Below are 23,419 nucleotides of genomic sequence, written 5' to 3' on the forward strand. Positions count from 1 at the left end.
CCATTGTTTTTTTATAATCTAACATTCATTAGTTACAAAGAGAAAAACAATCGCTCTCTAAGTTGTATAGTGGATGTAATGTAAAGTGTTGTCTATGGGGTTTTGTTTCAAAGGTTGCAGAAAAGTGTGACAAATACACTCCTCGCCTCGTCAGTACATTTTGCATCATTTTCTGTTTTAAAGCAAACTTTCTCATCAGTATATGACTTTCTTCTTCTTGAACTCTCTTGTAGACTGAAACTTAAACTAGAAATCGTTAGCACAAACAAACAAGAAAAACATAGCAATTTGATTCTTTGGGAATAACCAGTTTATTGTTTTTTAACATTTTGTTTCAACAATTTATACATTTAGGACCTCGCCCTTCCTTTGTTCTCATGTGTTAACACAACAACATTTAGCATGGTCGATTCTCTTAGAGAATGACATTACTTATTTAACCTTTACAGGAGCGGTCTTGGCAGAAGGTAAGAAGTCCTCTATCCTCCGTTGTCACACTGATAATAGATATTTGGATGAAATTTGATAAACGAAATTCTTATGTAGAGAATAATTTATTGGTTTAATTGCTTTAATGTAGCAGCATGCTTAGTGAGCTCTGGTCTAATCTCTTTTGTGAGCCAGTTGGGGGGGGGGAGGGGGTATCTGGGAGAGGGTTTCCGTGTTACCATTAGGCGCTCAGCAAGCACAACTCTGCTCGAGTCAGGGTTCAAACTCAAGCCCTCTTGTAAGATGACCAATCCGTAGCCAAGCGGTTTTGACCTCTCAGCTACATATTCCACCATTGTGAGAAACAAAAGTCAGATAAGGTGCTAACTAAAATACAAAAATAGAAACAAACAAAAACAATCCTCAGGGTGTAACTTACATTGTAACATGTTATACTAAATGTACATTTATCAATGTAATCCTTCTATGATATCTTCACTAATAAACGGGGGGAGGAGTTTGTACACCAAAAATCTCATTGATTGGCTTATTCTGTCAACTACGTTACATTGTACTGCTATGGCACTTGGTAACTGCAGACGACTTGATTGTTACACGAGGGATATCCTCTTTTTATAGTAATTGGTGTTAAAAAAAAAGAATACGTTTTTACGACAGTCGAATTATGTTGCTATTTACAACTTCACTTTTTTTTCACATTACTAAACAAATCCATAAAGATATTCTAACCATATGTCAACATTCGTTCACAAGGATGAAATTTGTTAAGACAAAATGAAATATGAAATATTTCAAAAGCGATGTTGTCAACATGTATTTGGTAAACAAAGTATTTGTGACGTATACGTAATGGTATAATCCACACCATAATCCACACCATAATTCACATTGATATTTTTCTAACTAGAATGCGGATATTATGGTGTAATATGGTATTGTGAAATCATATAGATTCGATATAAAGCGTAAGGCATAATAACATAACACACGATTGAAACAAGATGGAATAGCAGATAATGCTATCTCGATAATAAAATAATATTTGAAGTCAATGTTTGTAAAACCATGTCACAGCACATAACTGATTTGTAAACTAGTTGATACATAGGAAATTCAGTAACATAAAAATAATCTTGAAACTCTTGCAATGAGCTTCATTCTTCTGATGTTTACAACTCAATGAAATCTCAAAGCTATTTACAAATAGAAGACACATTTTTAAAAAAAAAGCTGTTGATGTCAAAAAAAAAGTATAAATATTTTAAAAATTATTTCCACTTGCAGCACAAAACCATCTCCAACCCCTATAAATCTACCTGGTATTAATCTTCTAGTCTATAGTATGATTGTGTTGAAATGTCATTATTATCTGACCTAACAACTTTTTTGTGTTACAATTACATAGGTTTCTTTTTTATATCACCGAGAAGTGAAAATGTTCAATCTGTACTGCTGACTACGTGGATAATAATAGAATGGTGTAGGCGGATTGACTGAATGGCATAAATTGCTGGGGAAAAAACGAAGAGATGTTTTTTAAAATCAAGACTTAAGAGTGTAACTTTCTATCTTCTTAGACAGACACTACATTTTATAAAAACCAGCGCAGTGTGCACTACGTTTCGTATGAAACAGCACAATTAAACACTTAGACGCTGTAGTACTATTTCAGATCAAAATTATTAGGTTATTTTAGACCATTTTTTTTTACTGAAAACTGTGTGGTAATCCATTTGAATGTTTTTTTAATTCCCGCCACTTAGGAGAAGGTAGATGTGCACACAACCTGATCATGTTAAAGCCGAATCCTCGTTGTAGGCACAGAGTCTCCATTTAATCTTTAAATAATTGCCCTTGTCGTAATTCCGCTCTTTGATCTTGTCATATGTGACGTTCTGGTACTTGGCCCAGCTTGTTACAAGGCAGACGTCGGCGTTGATTCTGACCTCTCTTCCATCCTCAGGTTCTGGACACCGGCTCAAATCAAACGTCCAGAGGTGAGAGTATTTCTCTGTCTCAGGGTTGTAAATTTCGCCCTCCCCTTGAAAGTAAACCGGCCATTTCCTGATGTGTGGCTGTGGCAGAACGCACAGCTGGACAATCAACCGGTTGACTTCGTTGAACTCAAGATTCAGCCGGACCTTGCAAGGCACCGGCTTGGTTGTGTAATAGCCAGTTCTGTGAAACTTGCGATCCAGGACAAATTCTTGCGCACAGTCAACGGTAAAAGTCATTTCTTCGCCGTGTCCGTCAAAGTTTTCTGATCGAGACCTTGACCTAGCAGGATGATAGCCTACAATATCTACATATGTTTCACGATTCCTGATAGGTGTGCGATCATGGAGGTTGAAACTGAAGGAAGTTGGACCTTTTCTTCGCAATTGCATTTTCTTTTCATCATTCCTTCTTGTCATGGTGTTGTCTTTACTAGTCGGGTTCTCGCTGGCAATAGCTTCACATTTTACTGTTTCGTCTGATTTGAACGAGTCTTGTTCGGACATTTCTGCAAGCCTTGGCGTGTCTTCTGTAGGACACAGATCTGAAGAAGGTGAAGAAACTATGGCATCTTGTTGACCTGCTGTTGACATTAAAGCAGACTTAGCGTTGTCATTAAGACTCTTATCTGTTACTATAGAGGCACGCGGGATATCTGGTTTCGCCGCCTCTGTTTCTGTTGAAAAAGTGCAAACATATGGTAATGGTGATTCTTTTTGTGCCATGAACACTTCTGACTCCTGAGTATTTTCTACCTCTCTAGTTTTAAGCGAGGTTAGGTGATACTCTTGCTGGACTATTGTGAATTCTTGTTCTTGTGAATCGTTTATTTTTAACTTAGGATTTTCACTTCTTTCTAGGTCATCAGATTCTCCTGTGCTCGGAATTGTTTTGGCGTTTGTTTCTCTTGAATATAACGTAGTTAAGGTTTCAGTCTCTTGAGGGACAGCCGGTAATTTCACTGGAGTGGCCGATGCAATCATAAATTCTTGAGTCTCCATGGTCGTTGATTCTTCGTGTGGTGCTAATTCTTTACGTGGTGATTCTTTGTGTGGCGTTGATTCTTCGCGTGGTGTTGATTCTTTGTGTGGCGTTGTCTCTTTATGTGGCGTCGTGCGACCACATGGCGTAACTTGCTCAGATGAACTCTCTTGGTCTTTAGCAGCTAGCTTCCCATCGCCAGTGTCCAGCTTTCTTTTTCTATTGCGGTTAAGCTCAGTCTCTTGGAGTACGGTCATTTGGTTCCTGACTTTGACGATTTCGTCAGAGATGATCTTACTGTGAATCCTTATCTGGACAAGCATGTTCTTCAGTTCGTTGTTACTGCACAGCTCGTCGTTGCACTTCATTGTATATGTCGAGTTCATTATTTCCTTCATAGACTTGAAGCCCTCACCCATCTGATGTTTTAAGTCATTCTTTAATACAAGCAATTCAGTTGTCAATTTCTCAACACTTTCTGGTACTCCAGACTCATCATGGATCTGAAAAGATTTTGACAATTAATAACAAATATTTAGGATGAAAAAAAAAAAAAAAAAAGGTAAGGAAACGTGAAAATCAGTCTATCAATGGCTGCACCAGCCATAATACATTGCTTTTGAGTCCCATATGTCCTTCTCTGTCTGACAGTCTTTCTCCATCCGTCTGTCCATCCTCTGTCTGTCTGTTTGTTTGTCCTCCCGTCCATCAATTCATTCATCCAACCATCCATTCATCCAGCCGTCCGTCCGTCCGTGTTATCTATTGAAAACAAAAGAGTTAAAATAAAAATACCAAAAGAACTTGAAGGTTATTCTTATCAAGTTTTGAAGTTGGCCAAATAAATTAAGCTATAATGATGTCCTATGATGATACAACGGAAAGTTTGACAGGTTCATTTTAAATTGGCAAGAGAGAGAGAGAGAGAGAGAGAGAGAGAGAAATATATTAATTTTATTGCGTCACGCACACACACACACACACACACAAATGTACACCTTTTCTTTTTCTTTCCCTTTTGCAAGAATTATTTCTTGAATTAAAAACACTTGACTTGATGACTCTGTGTTAGACACGTTCTCTCAGAGAGAGTAATAAACAGCTGATTTGTCAGTGACAGCCAACACGTACTGTGTCTTGTACTTGATCGTTTAAGAAGTTAATGAACAAACAAATATTATGTCTGGAGCTTTAAAAAGATTAGTTTTTAGAGTGGGTATTCAACATTTTGCAAAGAACAATCATTGTTTAGACTGGTATAGATTGGTATAATTCATATAATATACTAATATACCTAGTAGAAGGTTTCCTTTTAAATCTTGCCATCTAGACGACTTCCAGCTCATCTGTTTCTATGGCCGACGTGCCACTATGTGGCCAACACAATGGCAAACCACATTTAATGTCTCCTGGTACCCATAGGAGTACAAAATGACAAAGATTTAAGTTCCGGTTTTCATTGGGATTCGAAAACCCAAGAACCCTCAGTTCGGAAGCCAAGCGCTCTACCAATAAGCCACCACGTTCCTTACTATACATAAACCCTATCATGTAACCTAGATTGAGAACTCTTTATTACAGATATGAAGCGGCGAACTATAAATTTATATTAGAAGGGGCTACTATTTGACTTATAGATGGACTTGCTTTCTGGTTATAGCTAAAAAAAAGTATCCCTTCCAGATTCCTTGCGTTGTTTAGGCTAGATAATGTAAAAGGTCATCTGCTTCTTTGTTAAACAGAGTGTCATGTGGCCAGCACAATAAACAACACAAGTAATATCAGGTACATATTAGAATTTGGTGGACACAAGGTTAGGGTTAGTGTGTTTTGGTTGTGAAGGCTGAAGTGTTTCTGATGAAACCTTGTGGGGGTCTGTCGTAATTCAAGTCAATCAAACGATTGTGAAAGTTGAAGAGAAGATTAGCAAGAGATGTGAGACAGACTAGAAGTGTATTTGTAGTGAGATTTGGTTAAAATGATCATTCCATTTAGAAATCTACATCTATCTACTTTCAAGTTGAATCTAAGTATTTTATAAGTCAAAGTATTAAATTTGTTTACAAAGAAGAATGTTCGAGCTTATTTCATCCAGAATTTCATTCGCCTACATTGGTTTAGATGTACAGTAAAGCAAGCAACAACACAGCTACCCCTCCTCTCACCCACCCCCAAGCTAGTTTGTGATGAGCAGACACATAAACAGATACATAAACAGATAAATAAACAGATAAATAAACAGATAAATAAACAGATACATAAACAGATAAATAAACAGATAAACAAACAGATAAATAAACAGATACATAAACAGATAAACAAACAGATAAACAAACAGATAAATAAACAGATACATAAACAGATAAATAAAAGATACATAAACAGATAAACAAACAGATAAATAAACAGATAAATAAACAGATACATAAACAGATAAACAAACAGATAAATAAACAGACAAATAAACAGAAAAATAAACAGACAAACAAACAGACAAATAGTAGAAAGACATCGTTACCCGTCCAAGAAGTCTCTCCCTCTCAATTTGTATTTCCAAGAGCCTACTCTCAGCCTGGAGATGTTTCGTTCTGGACTCAGTCTCCCAGATGCTGTGAAAACGTTCTCGCGCTATACCCAAGTCCTGAGCCTCTCTCAAGTATCTCAAATAATCCATTTCTAAGGTGAAAAAAAACAACAACATAGTATAAAAACATCTTAAAAAGAAACAATTTCATACAAACTTTAGGATGTAAGGTAAATGATTCCTTGACTATATTATATCATTTTTTCACATAGGGGCCTTTGCAGTGCTTTTTTTGTGACGGTACGCACCGGTAGGTTACAGCGTACCGGCACTTTTTTGAATGTGGGGAAAAAATATTCTTGTATTTTAACGTTTATTACTAATTTATTAGTTAAAAGTTAGGCAATACTAATCACAGAGTACCGGCACCTATTTTTTTTTTCACAAAAAAAGCACTGGGCCTATGTGTGTGTGTATATATATATATATGACTTTTATAATTCTTCCATTTCTATCTAAACCTATATCTAATTTTATAACATTCCCTTACACACTTATAACACATCGTGTACCCAAAACACGCTCGTTTAAATCTTTCACATCTCAAAAACAAAAAAAAAAAAAAAGGTAATGTCGAATTTTTAATAAAGTGTCTACCATCACTCTTAACAGCCCAAAGTCCCAAATATTATTATTCAGTGCTTTAAGTAAAATAAAATGGAAGGAATCATTATTTCGTGCTATTAAGCATTTGCATTACGGATTTACGAAAACATAATTTGATTAATAAACAATGCTTAGTAGTTCCATGTTCATGGAAAGTAATAACAAGGTGAAATTTTAATATATTTTTTCATACACCCTCAAAGTTGGGAAAATTAGTGGTGAGTCATTCTGTCAACTAGGGCTTTCGCTGATGCTTTAGCCTTTTTTTTTTTTTAAAGAAGTTCAACAATGGACCTCATTCACCAATCGTAAGCAAACAACATTTAGCCACTGATTCTCTATCTCTTCTATACAAATTACCATCTAATTTTTAATACACACAGGCTACCACGTGACAGTTTTTTCGTTGGTTTATCAATATTATCACGTGACTAAATGTTGTTTGTTTACGATTGGTGAATGAGGTCCATTACGTATTTAATTCGTTATTTCTACGTTACAGACGCCTAATAAGTATTAAACTTTAAGTTTCAGTTTTAATTCAATATCACAACTGAATGATGATCTGATCCACCTTCACAATATATAAACCCAATTCTAGACCTCCAGTAAAGATATAAGTCTATTGTTTACGTGGTTTTAAACTAAGCGTATCTTCTTCTTTGAAAGAACGTCTGCTGTTCTTAAAAAACCCATTAAACTTAATTTGACGCGCAAAAATATAATTAATAATTTAAACAGTTTCTGTTAAACTATTTGCACTTTTTTAAAAAATCCCTGGCAGCCTATACATACAGTTAATCCTTGTCAATAATATCGTAACTTTAAAAGCTATAACACCAACAGAAAACTTAACGCGCAGATACGAGGGGGCGTCTGTGACGAGCCAATGACTCTAATGTAGGTCAAGGGAAAAGTAGAACACATTGGTGTCGCCAAGTGACTGTGTGACTCTTACGCACGCAGAAAAAAGTGCACCTGTGCTCGAATCTCTTTCTGATTTGTACTAATTTTTTCGGAGTAACTTTAGAATTAAAGATTATATAACTTAGTAGTCCAAACCTCCAGAGTGAGGGTGGCGGGAAGGTTTCGAACCTCGGACATTGAGACGACAATTCAGCGGGCCAACTTAGATTAGATTTTCTTCGTCAACTTAACTACCGAAGACGAACGCGGTTTTGTTTCCCGCCAAATAGATTAAAACTGAAGTAGAATCAGTTATGACTTCTGAAAAAGTGTACAAGGCTTTAGTTTTGGTATAATAATATTTATAGATCTATAATCTAAAGCTTAGCACACAAGTTGATGAACTCAGTAGTTTACAGCAGACATCTTGGGCACTGTACAAAGAAACGGTAATAAAGATTATGTTTGTCCTTGCAGTCGATGAGATCCCCCCCCCCCCAAAGTGAATCCTTGAATAATAACAACAAAACTTCCCCCACCCTTTTCCCAATATCTCCTACATCATAAAGATCTACTAGAATCATTGAAACATACAACATAAAGATCTACTAGAACCATTGAAACATACAACATAAAGATCTACTAGAACCATTGAAACATACAACATAAAGATCTACTAGAACCATTGAAACATACAACATAAAGATCTACTAGAACCATTGAAACATACAACATAAAGATCTACTAGAATCATTGAAACATACAACATAAAGATCTACTAGAACCATTGAAACATACAACATAAAGATCTACTAGAATCATTGAAACATACAACATAAAGATCTACTAGAATCATTGAAACATACAACATAAAGATCTACTAGAATCATTGAAACATACAACATAAAGATCTACTAGAATCATTGAAACATACAACATAAAGATCTACTAGAATCATTGAAACATACAACATAAAGATCTACTAGAATCATTGAAACATACAACATAAAGATCTACTAGAATCATTGAAACATACAACATAAAGATCTACTAGAACCATTGAAACATACAACATAAAGATCTACTAGAATCATTGAAACATACAACATAAAGATCTACTAGAACCATTGAAACATACAACATAAAGATCTACTAGAATCATTGAAACATACAACATAAAGATCTACTAGAACCATTGAAACATACAACATAAAGATCTACTAGAATCATTGAAACATACAACATAAAGATCTACTAGAACCATTGAAACATACAACATAAAGATCTACTAGAATCATTGAAACATACAACATAAAGATCTACTAGAATCATTGAAACATACAACATAAAGATCTACTAGAATCATTGAAACATACAACATAAAGATCTACTAGAACCATTGAAACATACAACATAAAGATCTACTAGAATCATTGAAACATACAACATAAAGATCTACTAGAATCATTGAAACATACAACATAAAGATCTACTAGAATCATTGAAACATACAACATAAAGATCTACTAGAACCATTGCAACATACAACATAAAGATCTACTAGAACCATTGAAACATACAACATAAAGATCTACTAGAATCATTGAAACATACAACATAAAGATCTACTAGAATCATTGAAACATACAACATAAAGATCTACTAGAATCAATGAAACATACAACATAAAGATCTACTAGAATCATTGAAACATACAACATAAAGATCTACTAGAATCATTGAAACATACAACATAAAGATCTACTAGAACCATTGAAACATACAACATAAAGATCTACTAGAATCATTGAAACATACAACATAAAGATCTACTAGAACCATTGAAACATACAACATAAAGATCTACTAGAATCATTGAAACATACAACATAAAGATCTACTAGAACCATTGAAACATACAACATAAAGATCTACTAGAACCATTGAAACATACAAAATGTAACGTAGATATAGGCCTTATAAGAACAAAAGGACACTAACTTACCAATAGCAATGGAAAGCAGTAAGTACAGAATGTAGAGTTTTCTCCCAGACGCCCCGTGCAGTAAATCAACACACTGTTCCTATGAAATCCTTGGACCAACATATAGGCTTCAGTTTCTATTTATATCCAATGGAAATTCCTCAATTAAAATCCGGATTGAAAATAGAGAGACCCAGAGCTTGCGACGCTGGGTATTTTATTTTTTTTGACTTAAACTGGGTATTTCAATCCTGCAGTAGTAGTAGCTTAGTACTTCTTTTTTTTTTTTGTTAAATGGCATAGTACATTTGTTTGACTTTTTTTAAAACTGTAAAATACTTTTTCAGAATTTCTGATTGTATTTGCCTAAGTCTTTGATGTAGTTCAAATTGGGAGACACCATTCCGACCATGCACAGGCATTCATCACATTTCTATGAGATGGTCCTCGCAAGACTTCAGTGTCTTAGTAGTAATATTCCAAGTGTCACTACATTCGTACAGTACCGAACTCCTGACTGTTATGAACTGTAAGTAAACCAAACGTTTGCAAGTACCATTCCCTAGTGCTATTAGAGCATGGAATGGGTTGCCTGAGCTAGCCAGGAAAACCAGTGACTTGGCAGAATTTAAGTCATTGGTTAATATGCATGACTAAATGCATGACGCGTAGGACGTAATCATCTTCTTTTTTGAAGTAACGTCTGTATTATATAAGATAAGATAAGATAAAGGCAAGTGCTTTTTAAACTGAGGTACGCGTGCCATTGGGGGTACTTCAAGTCCTGCCCAGTGATCTTATCTTATCTTATATAATACAGACGTTACTTCAAAAAATACGTGTGTGGTCTCTGAAATTTCACGAATCAATGTATCGATCTGTCCTATTTCTCTCTTTCTATATATGTTTTTTTTTTTCATAGAACAATATGAGCAAAAAAAAAAAAGTATAATAAAACTTTTTTTTTTTTTTTTTTTGAATTATCACCCCTGGTTAAAGACAGAAACATCGAGTCATGATGTAGTGACTCAAGTTTGCAGTTTGCGTGAGCGATGATCTGATGTCAATTAATCAAGTATTTTACTTTACAATTGTTTGATAAATATACAGCTTCCGTTATTGTTAACGCTATTTTAATAATTAAAGCTCAAATTTGTTCAATATGACTTAAATGTCCTCATTATGGTGTTTATTATGAATTTTTCTTCAAGAAAAGACGGGCGAAAATGAACGATTCATTGACAGAGGTACTTCAGCATACTATCATCACTGAGTGGTACTTCAGCATTACTATCATCACTGAGTGGTACTTGTTTAAATAAGTTTGACAAGCCGGGCTAACTGATAACTTAAATTAAGAGAAAAACTCTTTCTAGGATAATCGATTCCACTTTGTATTGGCAAAGTTTGCGAAAATTGAGAATCAATCTTTCAACTTAAAGAAAAAAAATCAATTACTTAAAGTAAATGCAAACAGTGAGCTTGTCAGCTAGTACAAATAAACTTAGATACACAAATCTGGATAATTTTAGGCCCGTAACAACACCCTGGTCTACCTGGAAAGTGCTGGGGCGGGGTAGTGTTGCTCCCCAATTTACATCTTATTATACCATCTCAAAGATTATATGTCATGTACCGTCTCAAGAAAGATTTTAAATTAAATACCCATTTCAAAGAAAGATTTTAAATTAAATACCCATTTCAAAGAAAGATTTTAAATTAAATACCCATTTCAAAGAAAGATTTTTAATTAAATACCCATTTCAAAGAAAGATTTTTCTTTAAAAACCTTTAACAAAGAAAGATTAGACTTCAACAAGCCCCCCATAGAAAGATTGTCAAATATCATCCCAAAGAAATATTTTACTTTAAATATCACCTCAGAGAAAAAAAATAACGTCAAATACGCGTAGTACCAGCTCAAGGAAAGAATTGTCTTCAAATCAAGATTTTATTTAAACTTATGGTTTCTCAAAGACTCAACATTGTCAATAAAACAAACATAACAATAAAAGGGACTGCATGTCTTTCTGTTCATCAGCATTGTTGAAAACCTTTATGATGTTTCGTCACTTTAGTCCGTACAATATCTAGACCCTCATATATCTTTACTATAAATATTGATAAGGGCTTTGGGATTATTAAAAGAAAAATATATCTGGGTATTTTTCAATGCTATGACACCCAGATCCTGGGTGTTTAACAAAAAGAAATTGGAAATGTGACTCCTCTATGCCAAAGATTTTCAAACATATTTTCAGTCCTACTAGACCATTAGATACCTTTTGTCAAAAATTAAAACAATGTAAAGTTCAGTTAAAATAACATCTACTTGAATGTCGATCTATTTCTGCAACCATATACCAGTCATGTGGATAAGTGGACAATGTTTTCTTGTAAAATATAAGTAGGTCATTTCTAAAAATAAACATTGCACAGACTTACTAAGTAAAGATAACTCAATGTATTTTTACCGTCACAAAACATCATTGTCTGTTTGCTGATCAAAACAACTGCTTTGTATGACTTCTTCCTATATGTACATTAAAGTTCCTCCTTTCAGACCTTGTGACCTTCATCTGTTTCTGTGGCCTACGGAAATCGAGGGTGTCATGTAGCCTGCACAACGACCAACCGCCTTTACTTTTCCCCAACTAATGTCAGTTACCATTAAAGGTAGACTCAAAGATCCCGAGATTAAAAACTCTCGTCTTCACCAGGATTCGAACCCGGGACTCCCGGTCCGAAAGCCAAGCGTTTGACCGCTCAGCCACCGCGTCTTCATTGTTCATTGACTGAACAAATAAACGAAGTATATTGTATGGGAGTAAATTTTTGTTAATGGTTTAGAATTAGATGTATGTCTTTTATTTTAAAAACAAACGCGTTAGATTTGAGAAGACACATTGTACCCTTACAAGAATGATACGACGGTGTAAAATATTTTCAAAGCACTTCTGCTATCTCATCTGGCTGCCTGGTCGCGCGGTTTGCGAGCTGGACTGTCGTTCGGGCTTATCGATGGTCCCGGGTTCAAACCCTACCGGCTTCCATCCCCCGTCGTCCTGCGGGAGGTTTGGACTAGGAAGTAAATTATCTTCAACTCTAAAGGAACAGTCGAAACATGTAAAAATTTCATTTTAAAACAAATGAGTTATATTTGAGAAGACACATTGTACCCTTACAAGAATGATACGACGGTGTAAAATACTTTCAAAACACTTCTGCTATCTCATCTGGCTGCCTGGTCTTGGACTCTAAAAGTGATAGACTCAGATAGACGGTTGGGCAGAACGAAACAAAAAGTCTAGCGACTATTACCTAAACCAGTCCTAAAAGAGAAAAAAACAATGACTACCTATTTTGGTTGGCTACAGCTGATCAAGAATCTGCAATACAAGAGAGATGCGAGGCGTCCACCAGCAACGTGTCTTCTTCTAGCCAGCTTTTTGTTGCTGAGCTGTCAGCTCTTTTGCAGAGTGTGCCTAGGAAAAATAGTGTGCTGTTCTCTTCAGTTGTTCAGCACTGGCGTACATGGTGTTGGTAATGTTGGGCTGTAGTTATAGGGTTTGCCTATGGTCGATTAAGAAGGGGCATTTAAAGAATCAGCAACGATATTCAAGCGAGTATTTATTGTATTTGATGACGTCAAAGAAAGACAATAGAAACGGAAATTATTTTATAAATTAAAAAAATATATATATTATTTTAAAATCTAAAAAAAAATAATAATAATAAAAAAAAAACATTTAAAGATTGCATCACAAACGGAAAGATTAGAAACAGGATTACTACAGCGATTGGAGCCCACGATAACCTGCTAACTATTGTACAGATAATGCGGACTTAAACTCCATATTACAAGGCCTTCAGGATTCGCAAAGACCTTCCTTTAGGGACAGTACCAGGAAAAAAGAAGAAGAGGCAGACAGAGAAAGCGATGTGAAGACAACATAAAAGAATCGACGGGCCTGCCGTTGAAAGAGGCTCTATCCAAGGCAAAAGACAGAGTGGAATGGAGAAAGACGGTCGACTAATCTTGTACCTGACATTAGTTGCAGAAAAGTGAATGGGGTCGGTCGTTGTGCTGGCCATATGACACCATCGTTAACCTTGGGTTATAGAATCATATGACCTTTACATCATCTACCCCATAGATCGCCAGGTATGAAAGGGTAAACTTTACTTTTACTTCTCAGAATATAGACAAATTGTAATTAGCTTGCTTATAATTTACGAACAGAAACAGCGTTAGAAATTAAGTTCGGGAATCCCCTTTTCTATGTTTAAATTCTTACTCGGTTGCTGTAAATGGAGGGTATCTATTGTCTTTAGCTCTTGCGCGGGTAAACGTTTATAATTTGATAAACAAACTAAATAATACGCTTTTTAGATTATAGTTGATCTGATCAACATATGTGACATATTTAATTAATATGTAAATGTTTGTTTAAAAACAAAAACGCTAAAGCTAACATTCAATACGAATAATTACAACTTTTTTAAAAATGAAAACAATGACAAGAGTCGCTCGTGAGACAAACTCGCCCCTGAGTGCGTAAAAACGTATACAAGCTTTGTATTGAACCGTCCACCAGATCAAACGTAAAGTTCAATGTTCTACTTTGAATGACAACATTTTCAAGTAAGTTTATGAAACTCGTCGGTTGCACGAACATCTCCAAAAGGTAATTGAAGAATATTCCTGAACACTTTAAAAGACTTTGTAGGCCTACTATTCAAACAAGATTGAAGAAAAAAGAACGCAGAGCAGGATATGTTTTAGTGGCCTCTTAGAAAATGACAAAGCGTTTTTTTTTTTTAAATTCCCCCCCCCCCCCCCAAAAAAAAAAACAACAACAAACAACTTAATGTTATGATTTTCTTTGAGAATTGATAAAAAATTAATCAACATTGTTTAAAACTTATCTGTGACACATAACGACTTATTTTTTGGTTAAGGATGAAATTTTATTTCAAAATTGTGTAGTTATGTGTAGCTTATTGAGACAAATGGGGCACCATTAGTGATTGGACGCTACAATGGCTTCGTAAATAATATAGAACAAAGAAAATCCAGATCAATCAATTATTCACCTTGTGAGTTGTGATACACTGGCAATGTTAAAATTGTAGCCCACAATTTCATTTTAAAAATCTAATTATACAAATTGTAAATTAACTACACAATTATGTCGAAAATAAGCTCATCTTTCAGTTTTGTGAAACAAATTATGAGCAACATGTTCAACTCTTATTGTAAACAGAGGTTAGCTGGATTTCGAAAGGGAGTTTTATTGCTCGTTTTGTTAAGATCTTTAATACATTTTTTGGATTTTTTTTTTAAGAAACCAGGAAGACTCATCTGCTGGCGATGACTTAAAACAGGCTAAAAAAAGATTTATTAGGTTTACATGTTAGGCATCTAAAGCAAATGAACCAACCAACCCTTACTGCAAGGAAAGAAATGAACTTTCATTGATTAAATCAGTTTCTCTTTTATTGACATATTACATTTATTTTAAAACGTTTTACAGTCTCACATATCTTGTTGACAAATGAATTATTGCCTAAGGATATCGATGCCTACGCAATTTACCTAAAAATGCACTATGAAGAAATAATGATTCGCTTTTAGGATGTAATAAATTAAAAAATTTAAATATAAATGACAATTTTTAAACACCTGTTACTGATGTTCAAATTGAGCTGCAGGAGTTACAATGTTATGTTTGCAGTAAAAAGAATGTTACTATGGGAGGTACAACAGAGATATGGCTACACTTAAATGTTCCTTTAAAATTCCAAAATTGTGGTCTGCAAAATAATTATTTTTAGCTTTTCCATCAGCATACATAGTTAAACTGCGTAGTGAGTAAGCAAAGAAATAGACTGAATGAAGTCTGGATGTAGCCACTAGAAAAGATCTTCGTCTTGCTTTGGCCAATTTAAAGCTTGACATTTCTAGTATTGTCAGACTGCAGGAGGCGCAAGGTTTCCATTAATTTAATTTCATTTTTTAGTGAATTTAGCAATAATAATATCTATATAAAAAATAAAACTAAATGTACAGTTAAACCTAAAAATAGTAGGCCCTAAAATTCAATAACTTAAAAAGAGAGACTATGCAAAGGAATTGAAAAAAAGTTATGACAATTAGATTAATTTTTGTGTTTAATCACTGCTAGTTATTTGACATAATTTTGTATAATAGTTATACGATTAACCATCTGTTATTTATGGCTTGAAAATTAAATAAATAAATGAGATTTTATTGAAATTTGGCTTCTGACTGTTCTTAATTAGTATTTTTCTTATAGAAAAGGGGGGGGAGGCTTTTGGAGGATTAAAAAAATATGAAAAGAAGGACATAGGCCATAAAAGGTTGAGGACCACTGGGATAGATGAAGGTGAAGGTTATAAAAAAAAATCTTTAAAAAAAAAAAGCTTATCTAAGAGGAAGAACCGCAAAATCACTGCATTTAATTCCATACTGCATACTTTTTCGATACCGAACAAAATAATTAAGTACCAATTTTTAATTTTCCCATAATGATTCATGTTTTGTTCGGTAAAATAAATAGTTGTACATGTTCAACTTGATCCGAGAATGGGTTTGGGAGAAATAACGTTTACAAAACTTGTACCAGACAGACAGAGTGAGCTTTTTAAAAAAAGTTTAACTCGTCAATACCAAAAGAAAAATAGTGCAAATATTTTAACAAAGTATTTTATTAAGTCTTTATGCGACCAATTTGATCGTGGGTTAAGTCAAAGAACCTAAAAGAGTTATTCGTATTTAGGTAATCATTTTTATGTGGTCTTATTTTTTTTAAACCGCATTCTGCAGTAAACACAGGAGCAAATCACTGATCACTTGTAGAAGATCGATGTACTAAAACAGAGTCATTGTAGCCTAAACTCATTTTAGTCGATAGTCTCTCTCTCCTTATATATATATCTATAGGCGCGCTGGGTGAGAGGTAAAGCTTTAGGCTTCCAAACCGAGGGGCTCGGCTTCGAATCCTGGTGAAGACTGGGTTTTTAATTTAATTTTTTTTTCTTTAAGGCCCTTCTTAATTCACCCAGCTCTAATGGGATACCTGACATTGGTTGTGAAAAAGTAAATGCGGTTGATCGTTGTGCTGGCCACATCACGGCCACATGACACTCTCGTTAACTGTTTGCCACAGAAACAGAAGACCTTTACATCATCTGCTCCATAGATTGTAATGTCTGTCTGGGAAACTTTACTTATAATATATATATATATAGTCCGACGGTTACCAACTTTCCTTAAAAGTGATGTGTCATTTGATCCCTGTGCTTCCCTGATATGAAAACTTGTCCACTACGTTACGTTAAGGGGAGTGTCCATTCACGGTCATCTTTGGGTTTGAGTATATTTTATTGGGTGATTTCTGAAATATGACTTCTGAAACATGACTTCTGAAACATGACTTCTGAAACATGACTTCTGAAACATGACTTCTGAAACATGACTTCTGAAACATGACTTCTGAAACATGACTTCTGAAACATGACTTCTGAAACATGACTTCTGAAACATGACTTCTGAAACATGACTTCTGAAACATGACTTCTGAAACATGACTTCTGAAACATGACTTCTGAAACATGACTTCTGAAACATGACTTCTGAAACATGACTTCTGAAACATGACTTCTGATGTTTTTTCCGAGGCTTACTGTTACACCAAAAGAAGCAGCAGCGCGAGCAAATTCGTTGACAGCGAACTGGAGCTCATGTTCAGTGTGAGCAAAGTATGTTTCAAATCTTATACATAATAAAAATGTTCTATGTTATAAACGTTTTCTTTACATTTTATTTACTTTTCCACATTTATATATATCTATATATAGGCCTATTGCATCACAAATATATTTCATACATTGCAATCATGTATTTGTGCATAGAAACATTTCTTATGTGCAAGTGAAATTGTTTTACTGGTACAAGTAACTAGAATAATCTCAGAGTAAAAAAAAAAACAAAGTCCAAAGCCCTTTATACCTAAGTTAGTTATGTTCGATATGTGAAAAATGTATTTGCTATCTTATCGGGGAGGTTAATTTAAATAATAAATAATAATAATAGAGGCGCGCTGGTCGAATGGTTAAGCGCTTGGCTTCCGAACCTGAGGTCCTGGGTTAAAATCTCGGTGAGGACTGGGATTTTGAATTTCGGGATTTTTAGGGTGCCCCTGAGTCCACCCAACTCTAATGGGTACCTGACTTTAGTTGGAGAAAGTAAAGGCGGTTGGTCGTTGTGCTGGCCACATAACACCCTGCTCATTAACCGTTGGCCAAAGAAACAGATGACCTTAACATCATCTGCCCCATAGATCGCAATGTCCTTAAAGGGGAAACTTTACTTTAATTAATAATAATAATCTTTATTATCCGTGAGGAAATTCGTTTTACAATTGTGCAGTACAAAAAAAAAACAATACATGATTAGAGCAAACATTTGTACAATAGCACACAAGTTATACGTTCAAACCCCAGTTTTCAGTTCAACATTACATTTACAACAGTAAGTTACATATTGTTCAACGATTTAATAGCCATGCAAATGGAGCATGGTAAAACATTTACAATGCTTTTTCGCTAACATTAAAGGATGACATTTTTCTAAGTAGCCTTTGTTGTCCTTTTTTTTTTGGTGATGGAATCTGTGTTTTCAATCAAATTTAATTTATTGTCTAATTTAGTTTCAAGGTACTTAAAGCTTTGAACTACTTCTTTGCTCTCCGCAGCTACTGAAACAATAACATTTTCTTTCTTTTTCTTTCGTTTTTTTATTTTATTTTTAGACATTCAACATTATAAAATTGTCATTACGGTATTCTAAAGCCTGTTACCGCAAGGCTATTTAAGATCACATTTTTCCGGTAACAATTTAAGGCCCAGTAGCCCAGTATATAGTCCAGTAATACATTCGTCGGAAATCATACAGATCTATGGTGTAACCCTTTGGATCCAGGCTAGGCAAGGAATAACGACTTTGTATCAACTTCCCGCGTCAGAGATAGATGCCACGTCTATTTTCCATTTCAGTAACAGCTGATCGTGTCGGACAAAGCCAGTGGTTCTGAGTCTGTCAATTGTCACCTGGGTAAAACGGTCGCAAGACGATACATTCAACTTTAGATCGATGGGGAAGTCTACAGTAGAACCGCTAGTCATAGTGCTAGCAGGAGTCTGCAAGTTTAGATCGATGGGGAAGTCTACAGTAGAACCGCTAGTCATAGTGCTAGCAGGAGTCTGCAAGTTTAGATCGATGGGGAAGTCTACAGTAGAACCGCTAGTCATAGTGCTAGCAGGAGTCTGCAAGTTTAGATCGATGGGGAAGTCTACAGTAGAACCGCTAGTCATAGTGCTAGCAGGAGTCTGCAAGTTTAGATCGATGGGGAAGTCTACAGTAGAACCGCTAGTCATAGTGCTAGCAGGAGTCTGCAAGTTTAGATCGATGGGGAAGTCTACAGTAGAACCGCTAGTCATAGTGCTAGCAGGAGTCTGCAAGTTTAGATCGATGGGGAAGTCTACAGTAGAACCGCTAGTCATAGTGCTAGCAGGAGTCTGCAAGTTTAGATCGATGGGGAAGTCTACAGTAGAACCGCTAGTCATAGTGCTAGCAGGAGTCTGCAAGTTTAGATCGATGGGCAAGTCTACAGTAGAACCGCTAGTCATAGTGCTAGCAGGAGTCTGCAAGTTTAGATCGATGGGGAAGTCTACAGTAGAACCGCTAGTCATAGTGCTAGCAGGAGTCTGCAAGTTCCACAAATGAATGTATTCCCCTGTACTAGTATTGAGCAGCTGTCCGAACGAAGTAAAGGTGACAGTGACTTTGTCGTCACAGTTTGCCCCGCAGGCTGCTTCAAAGGCCTTGGCACGCGATGTGTCAGAGGTCATGCCACAACCTGTGTCACAGAGTGACACACTTAACTTGACACAGAGCACGCCTTGTTTGTCACAAGAAAACCGAAGTCTGGTTTTAAACCTCGCCCTTCCGGTAGTGGTTAAGAAAGGATAACTGTTCGTATATTTACAATGTTTTGAAGTCCGCCGAAAGAACGCACCCAAAGTGTCTATACGAAACGTTGCGCCATCTTCTGGCATTTCTGGAATCATTTCAAATCTTATGTTTAGATTAAGACTTCATTTTGAAGGTCGTGTAGCCTATTACAAATATGACCTGCTGGCGCTCTTCAGTTGTAGGTCAACTATTATCACTTCATAGTGATGAGATGAAAGCCTTGAGATTAGCTGTGGTCGGAACTTTGTCCGTCATGCAGTTGCTCCCCCTCCCTTTCTACGTGGCTGTTGGAAAGGCGATAACCGATACAGTTTGGGTTCAGCAGCATCGCAAATTCTGGCAGGATGCAGAACTGTGTATTGCAAACTGCATAAGAGTCATCAGCTCCTGATTTTATTATATAAATAAATCATGTAGAATGCACTGGTGTGTGTGGTGAAATTGAATGATAGTTTACTTCCACTAAATCAGCTTGTGGCCACAATGCACAATGTCACTTGATAATCATCTTGCCAGACCTGCGAACATTATAATACAAGTTTTACATTGCATACAATTTAGTTTGATTGTATAGGCAAGTCGTACAAGCGACTACCATGAGAAATGATTTCCTTGAAGCAACTAAATCATTTCAAGAAAAACGTCCCTGTTTTGCCTAGCAGAACCTCCGTTGTGCGCCACCAAGACTCACGGTACCCATTTCGCATCAATACAGTTTGAGAAACTCACCTTAAAGGATGTAGTCAGAGAAGAGATGGTTCCATCATTTCCTCTACACTTCTCTTGAATGTTTATGTCTGTGTTATGTTTTCAACAACCCGCTTCGATTTCACTTTTGAGAGTCAACACGTCGCCTTGGGCTTTTTTTTTTTTTATCAACAAGACTTCATAGTTTGTTATTAGATTGACATTAAATGTGTGTCCGGAGAGAGACATTTCACTTTTGTGTTTCTATTTCTTACTGGGATTTGTTTGTCAATTCTTTCTCTTTGCTTCTCTTTATTCTCTCTCTCTCTCTCTCTCTCTCTCACACACACACACACACAGACACACAGACGTGTACATACACACACACACACACACACATATATATATATATATATATAGATAGATAGATAGATAGATAGATAGATAGATATAGATATATATATATATATATATATATATATATATATATATATATATATATATATATATATATATATATATATATATATATGGCCTCCATCAGTCGCGAAGCGACTAGGCTATGGATTATCTTATGGAAATGAGATGAATGCCTGGGATTTGGCTGTGGTCGGAATGATGTCGCCCACACATCAGTTCCCCCCTCTCTACGTAGCTGATGTATCCAAAGGAACGGCAGTGCTGATACAGTTTTGGGTCAGCGGCGTCGCAGGTTCTGCCAGGGTGTAGCACTGGGTGCTGCAAGCTGACTTAGGGTCGCCAGCTCCTGATTTTTCGTCAGAGTTTACTCCTGAAGCCTTTCCCATGATTGGGTATAGCTGCAAGGCAACAGAGGTTTGAATTCAGAGTTTTCCTTCTCCTAGGTGGGTAGCCAGCCACGGCTAACGAGCCCCTATGACGATTTCCTGTTTATTTATTTTTTGGTAATTTTTTATATATTAGTTGTTGATTAAACAGAATCATCACACGCCGGAGATTATATTAATAACTTTATAATTCAATGAAGAAACATCTGTATTCTTGAAATAGGTCACAGTCTCGACACGTGACACCCTTCCTGCCCGAAGTTTACTGGTTAAGGTGACGGTACTCAGTGATGGATTGCCTATCTTTTAACTACTGATAAATTAACAATAAACGTTAAAATACAAGGAGAGTAATACTCTTTTCCCTACGGGGCGTACCGTCAAAGGATTAGCACTGTGTGTGAATTGGATATATACTGTAAATGTACATCTACATATATATATATAAATATATATATATACACACATACATATATGTGTATATATATATATATATATATATATATATATAGTTTATATATATATCCTGACATATCCTGATATATATATATATATATATATATATATATATATATATATATATATATATATATATATACATATATATATATATATATATATGTGTGTGTGTATGTGTGTGTTATTTGTGTATTTATTGAAATGAGAGATCATTGCCATTGTCGCGTTACAAGCCCGTCATCTATTATGTGTCATTAAACATTTCTTGGATTTTCTCCCCTATGTAATGAGAGTCAACTATTTTGAGACGGAGGTTGGACTTGTGTAGGACGAAGCACAGCAGTTACGTTTGAATGTGTGTTTAAGAGAGGGACCAATGGGATTCTGGTAGGTAACGATAGGTGTGTGTGTAGATTAATTAAAGTCTGTGAGTGTGTGTGTGGTGTTTGTTGATAAATGAAGAAAGATGAAAAAAGTATTTCAATGTGTGTGTATGTGTTGTCTAAGTTGAAGGATGTGCTTGCTTGAAATATATTGCAGGATGTGTGACAGCTTTGTGTTTTATAGGGATGTGTGTCTGTGTGGGAGATAAAAAAATAATAGTAGTTGTGTGTGTGTGAATGTGTGTGTGTATTTATGAAGGCAACAAACAGCTGACTTAAACATATGTGACAAATTAGTGTGTAGGGATGTATATGTTTGTAAACAAATTGTTCTGACTAAAGGTCTTGACATAGTGACACTAAAGTATATACATACATACAAGATAACGTCTGGAAATGAGCAAGACAAGTGGTAGAGACGTATTCATTAGATGTACAAACGTCTGCGCCTGCTAGGGGCAGGTAATCTTGTAGAATTAATTTCTTTACACTCGCATGACCCACAACAACCCCCACCCCTTTCCCGCCTTGTTCCTAGTTTTGTGTTTTATTATTATTAATAGAACTGGTTAATTCATAAAGACATCAGTGTATCAGCTAGGGGGGCATGCTTATGTTCGTCCTCTTCCCTTTCTACAAACTGAAATAATAATGATTAAATAAAATAGAGAATATTTATCTATTTGAGTACATCTTGGTAAATTAAAGTATTTTTTTAAAAACTACCCTATGTTTGTCTGAAGATTGTTTGGACTTCCTTGAAAAACAAAAGAAAAGAAATAAGTATAACACTAGGTGTTAAGTTTTTGAGAAACAACTTTGCTAGTAGATCTAAAGCATGGGTTACGTTTTCTTGTGTTTCCTTGGCATTTAAGTACTTATGGAAGTCTTCGTCTAATAAACGAAAAATTCCGTTTCATACAAAATATCAACTCGGCAATGTGTATGTATGTATGTTCCAATATCATTATGTTGGTTTGTTTTGTCAATGACATAAGAAGTGTACCTTTAATATTTGTGTTTATTTAAAAGGTCTACGAAAAAAACTGCTCAATTTGAAACTACAGCTATATACAACAAGATTTGTTTACATTGTAAACATATATGTATGTAAATCATTAAACCTTACCGATACAACTGGAGAGCAAGAAGCTAAGTCCTATTGCTGACATTGGAGATAAAGTTGTTTTGATTGCACGAACAACTATCATCCTAGCCCGTTCAAGAATTGATCAATTCTCTTGTGGCTGTCGTTAGTTTACCATGTCTGGCATTGTCAAGATCTGGTATTAAGCTAAGTAGGCACTTCACACATACTTCACGCTATGGGGAGGGGGGGGGGGTTCAGTACAGACGGGGAGGTGAAGCGTTGATTTACCTGCAGATAAATGGCCACTGAAGTGGACGGAAAGGCTTCACAGGTTCACGTGGTGTTTCAACGAGGGGGGAAAAAAACTTTGGATGAAACTTGAGAAGTTCTGAGTATCGGGTTTTAAAAAAATGAATTGAATTTGTATT

General features: G+C 35.5%; 1 protein-coding gene across 2 annotated transcripts; it reads right to left on the reverse strand.

The window, feature by feature from the left end:
• Positions 1–281: 281 nt before the first annotated feature.
• On the reverse strand, positions 282–23,174 carry LOC106050583 (uncharacterized). 2 transcript variants are annotated; one of them, XM_056032565.1, is made up of 3 exons: positions 23,031–23,174; positions 5,945–6,102; positions 282–3,929 (listed from the first exon to the last, which is right to left on the reverse strand). In XM_056032565.1, exons 1-3 carry the CDS (start codon positions 23,110–23,112, stop codon positions 2,241–2,243), a joined length of 1,929 nt encoding a protein of 642 aa, XP_055888540.1. In that variant the 5' UTR covers positions 23,113–23,174; the 3' UTR covers positions 282–2,240. The 2 variants fall into 2 exon arrangements, with proteins under 2 accessions (XP_055888540.1, XP_013061016.2); XM_013205562.2 differs by lacking the exon at positions 23,031–23,174 and adding an exon at positions 9,528–9,684.
• Between the last annotated feature and the right edge of the window lie 245 nt (positions 23,175–23,419).

This window comes from Biomphalaria glabrata, chromosome 6 (assembly GCF_947242115.1).
Source record: "Biomphalaria glabrata chromosome 6, xgBioGlab47.1, whole genome shotgun sequence".
Classification (NCBI taxonomy): Eukaryota; Metazoa; Mollusca; class Gastropoda; family Planorbidae; genus Biomphalaria; species Biomphalaria glabrata.

Excerpts from the sequence above, each read along its gene's own strand:
- LOC106050583 (XM_056032565.1), bottom strand. The coding sequence starts at position 23,112 with ATGATAGTTGTTCGTGCAATCAAAACAACTTTATCTCCAATGTCAGCA. Across the intron at positions 6,103-23,030 it reads CTTGCTCTCCAGTTGTATCG|AAATGGATTATTTGAGATAC; the intron begins GTAAGGTTTAAT and ends TTTTCACCTTAG. Across the intron at positions 3,930-5,944 it reads GGGAGAGACTTCTTGGACGG|ATCCATGATGAGTCTGGAGT; the intron begins GTAACGATGTCT and ends AAATCTTTTCAG.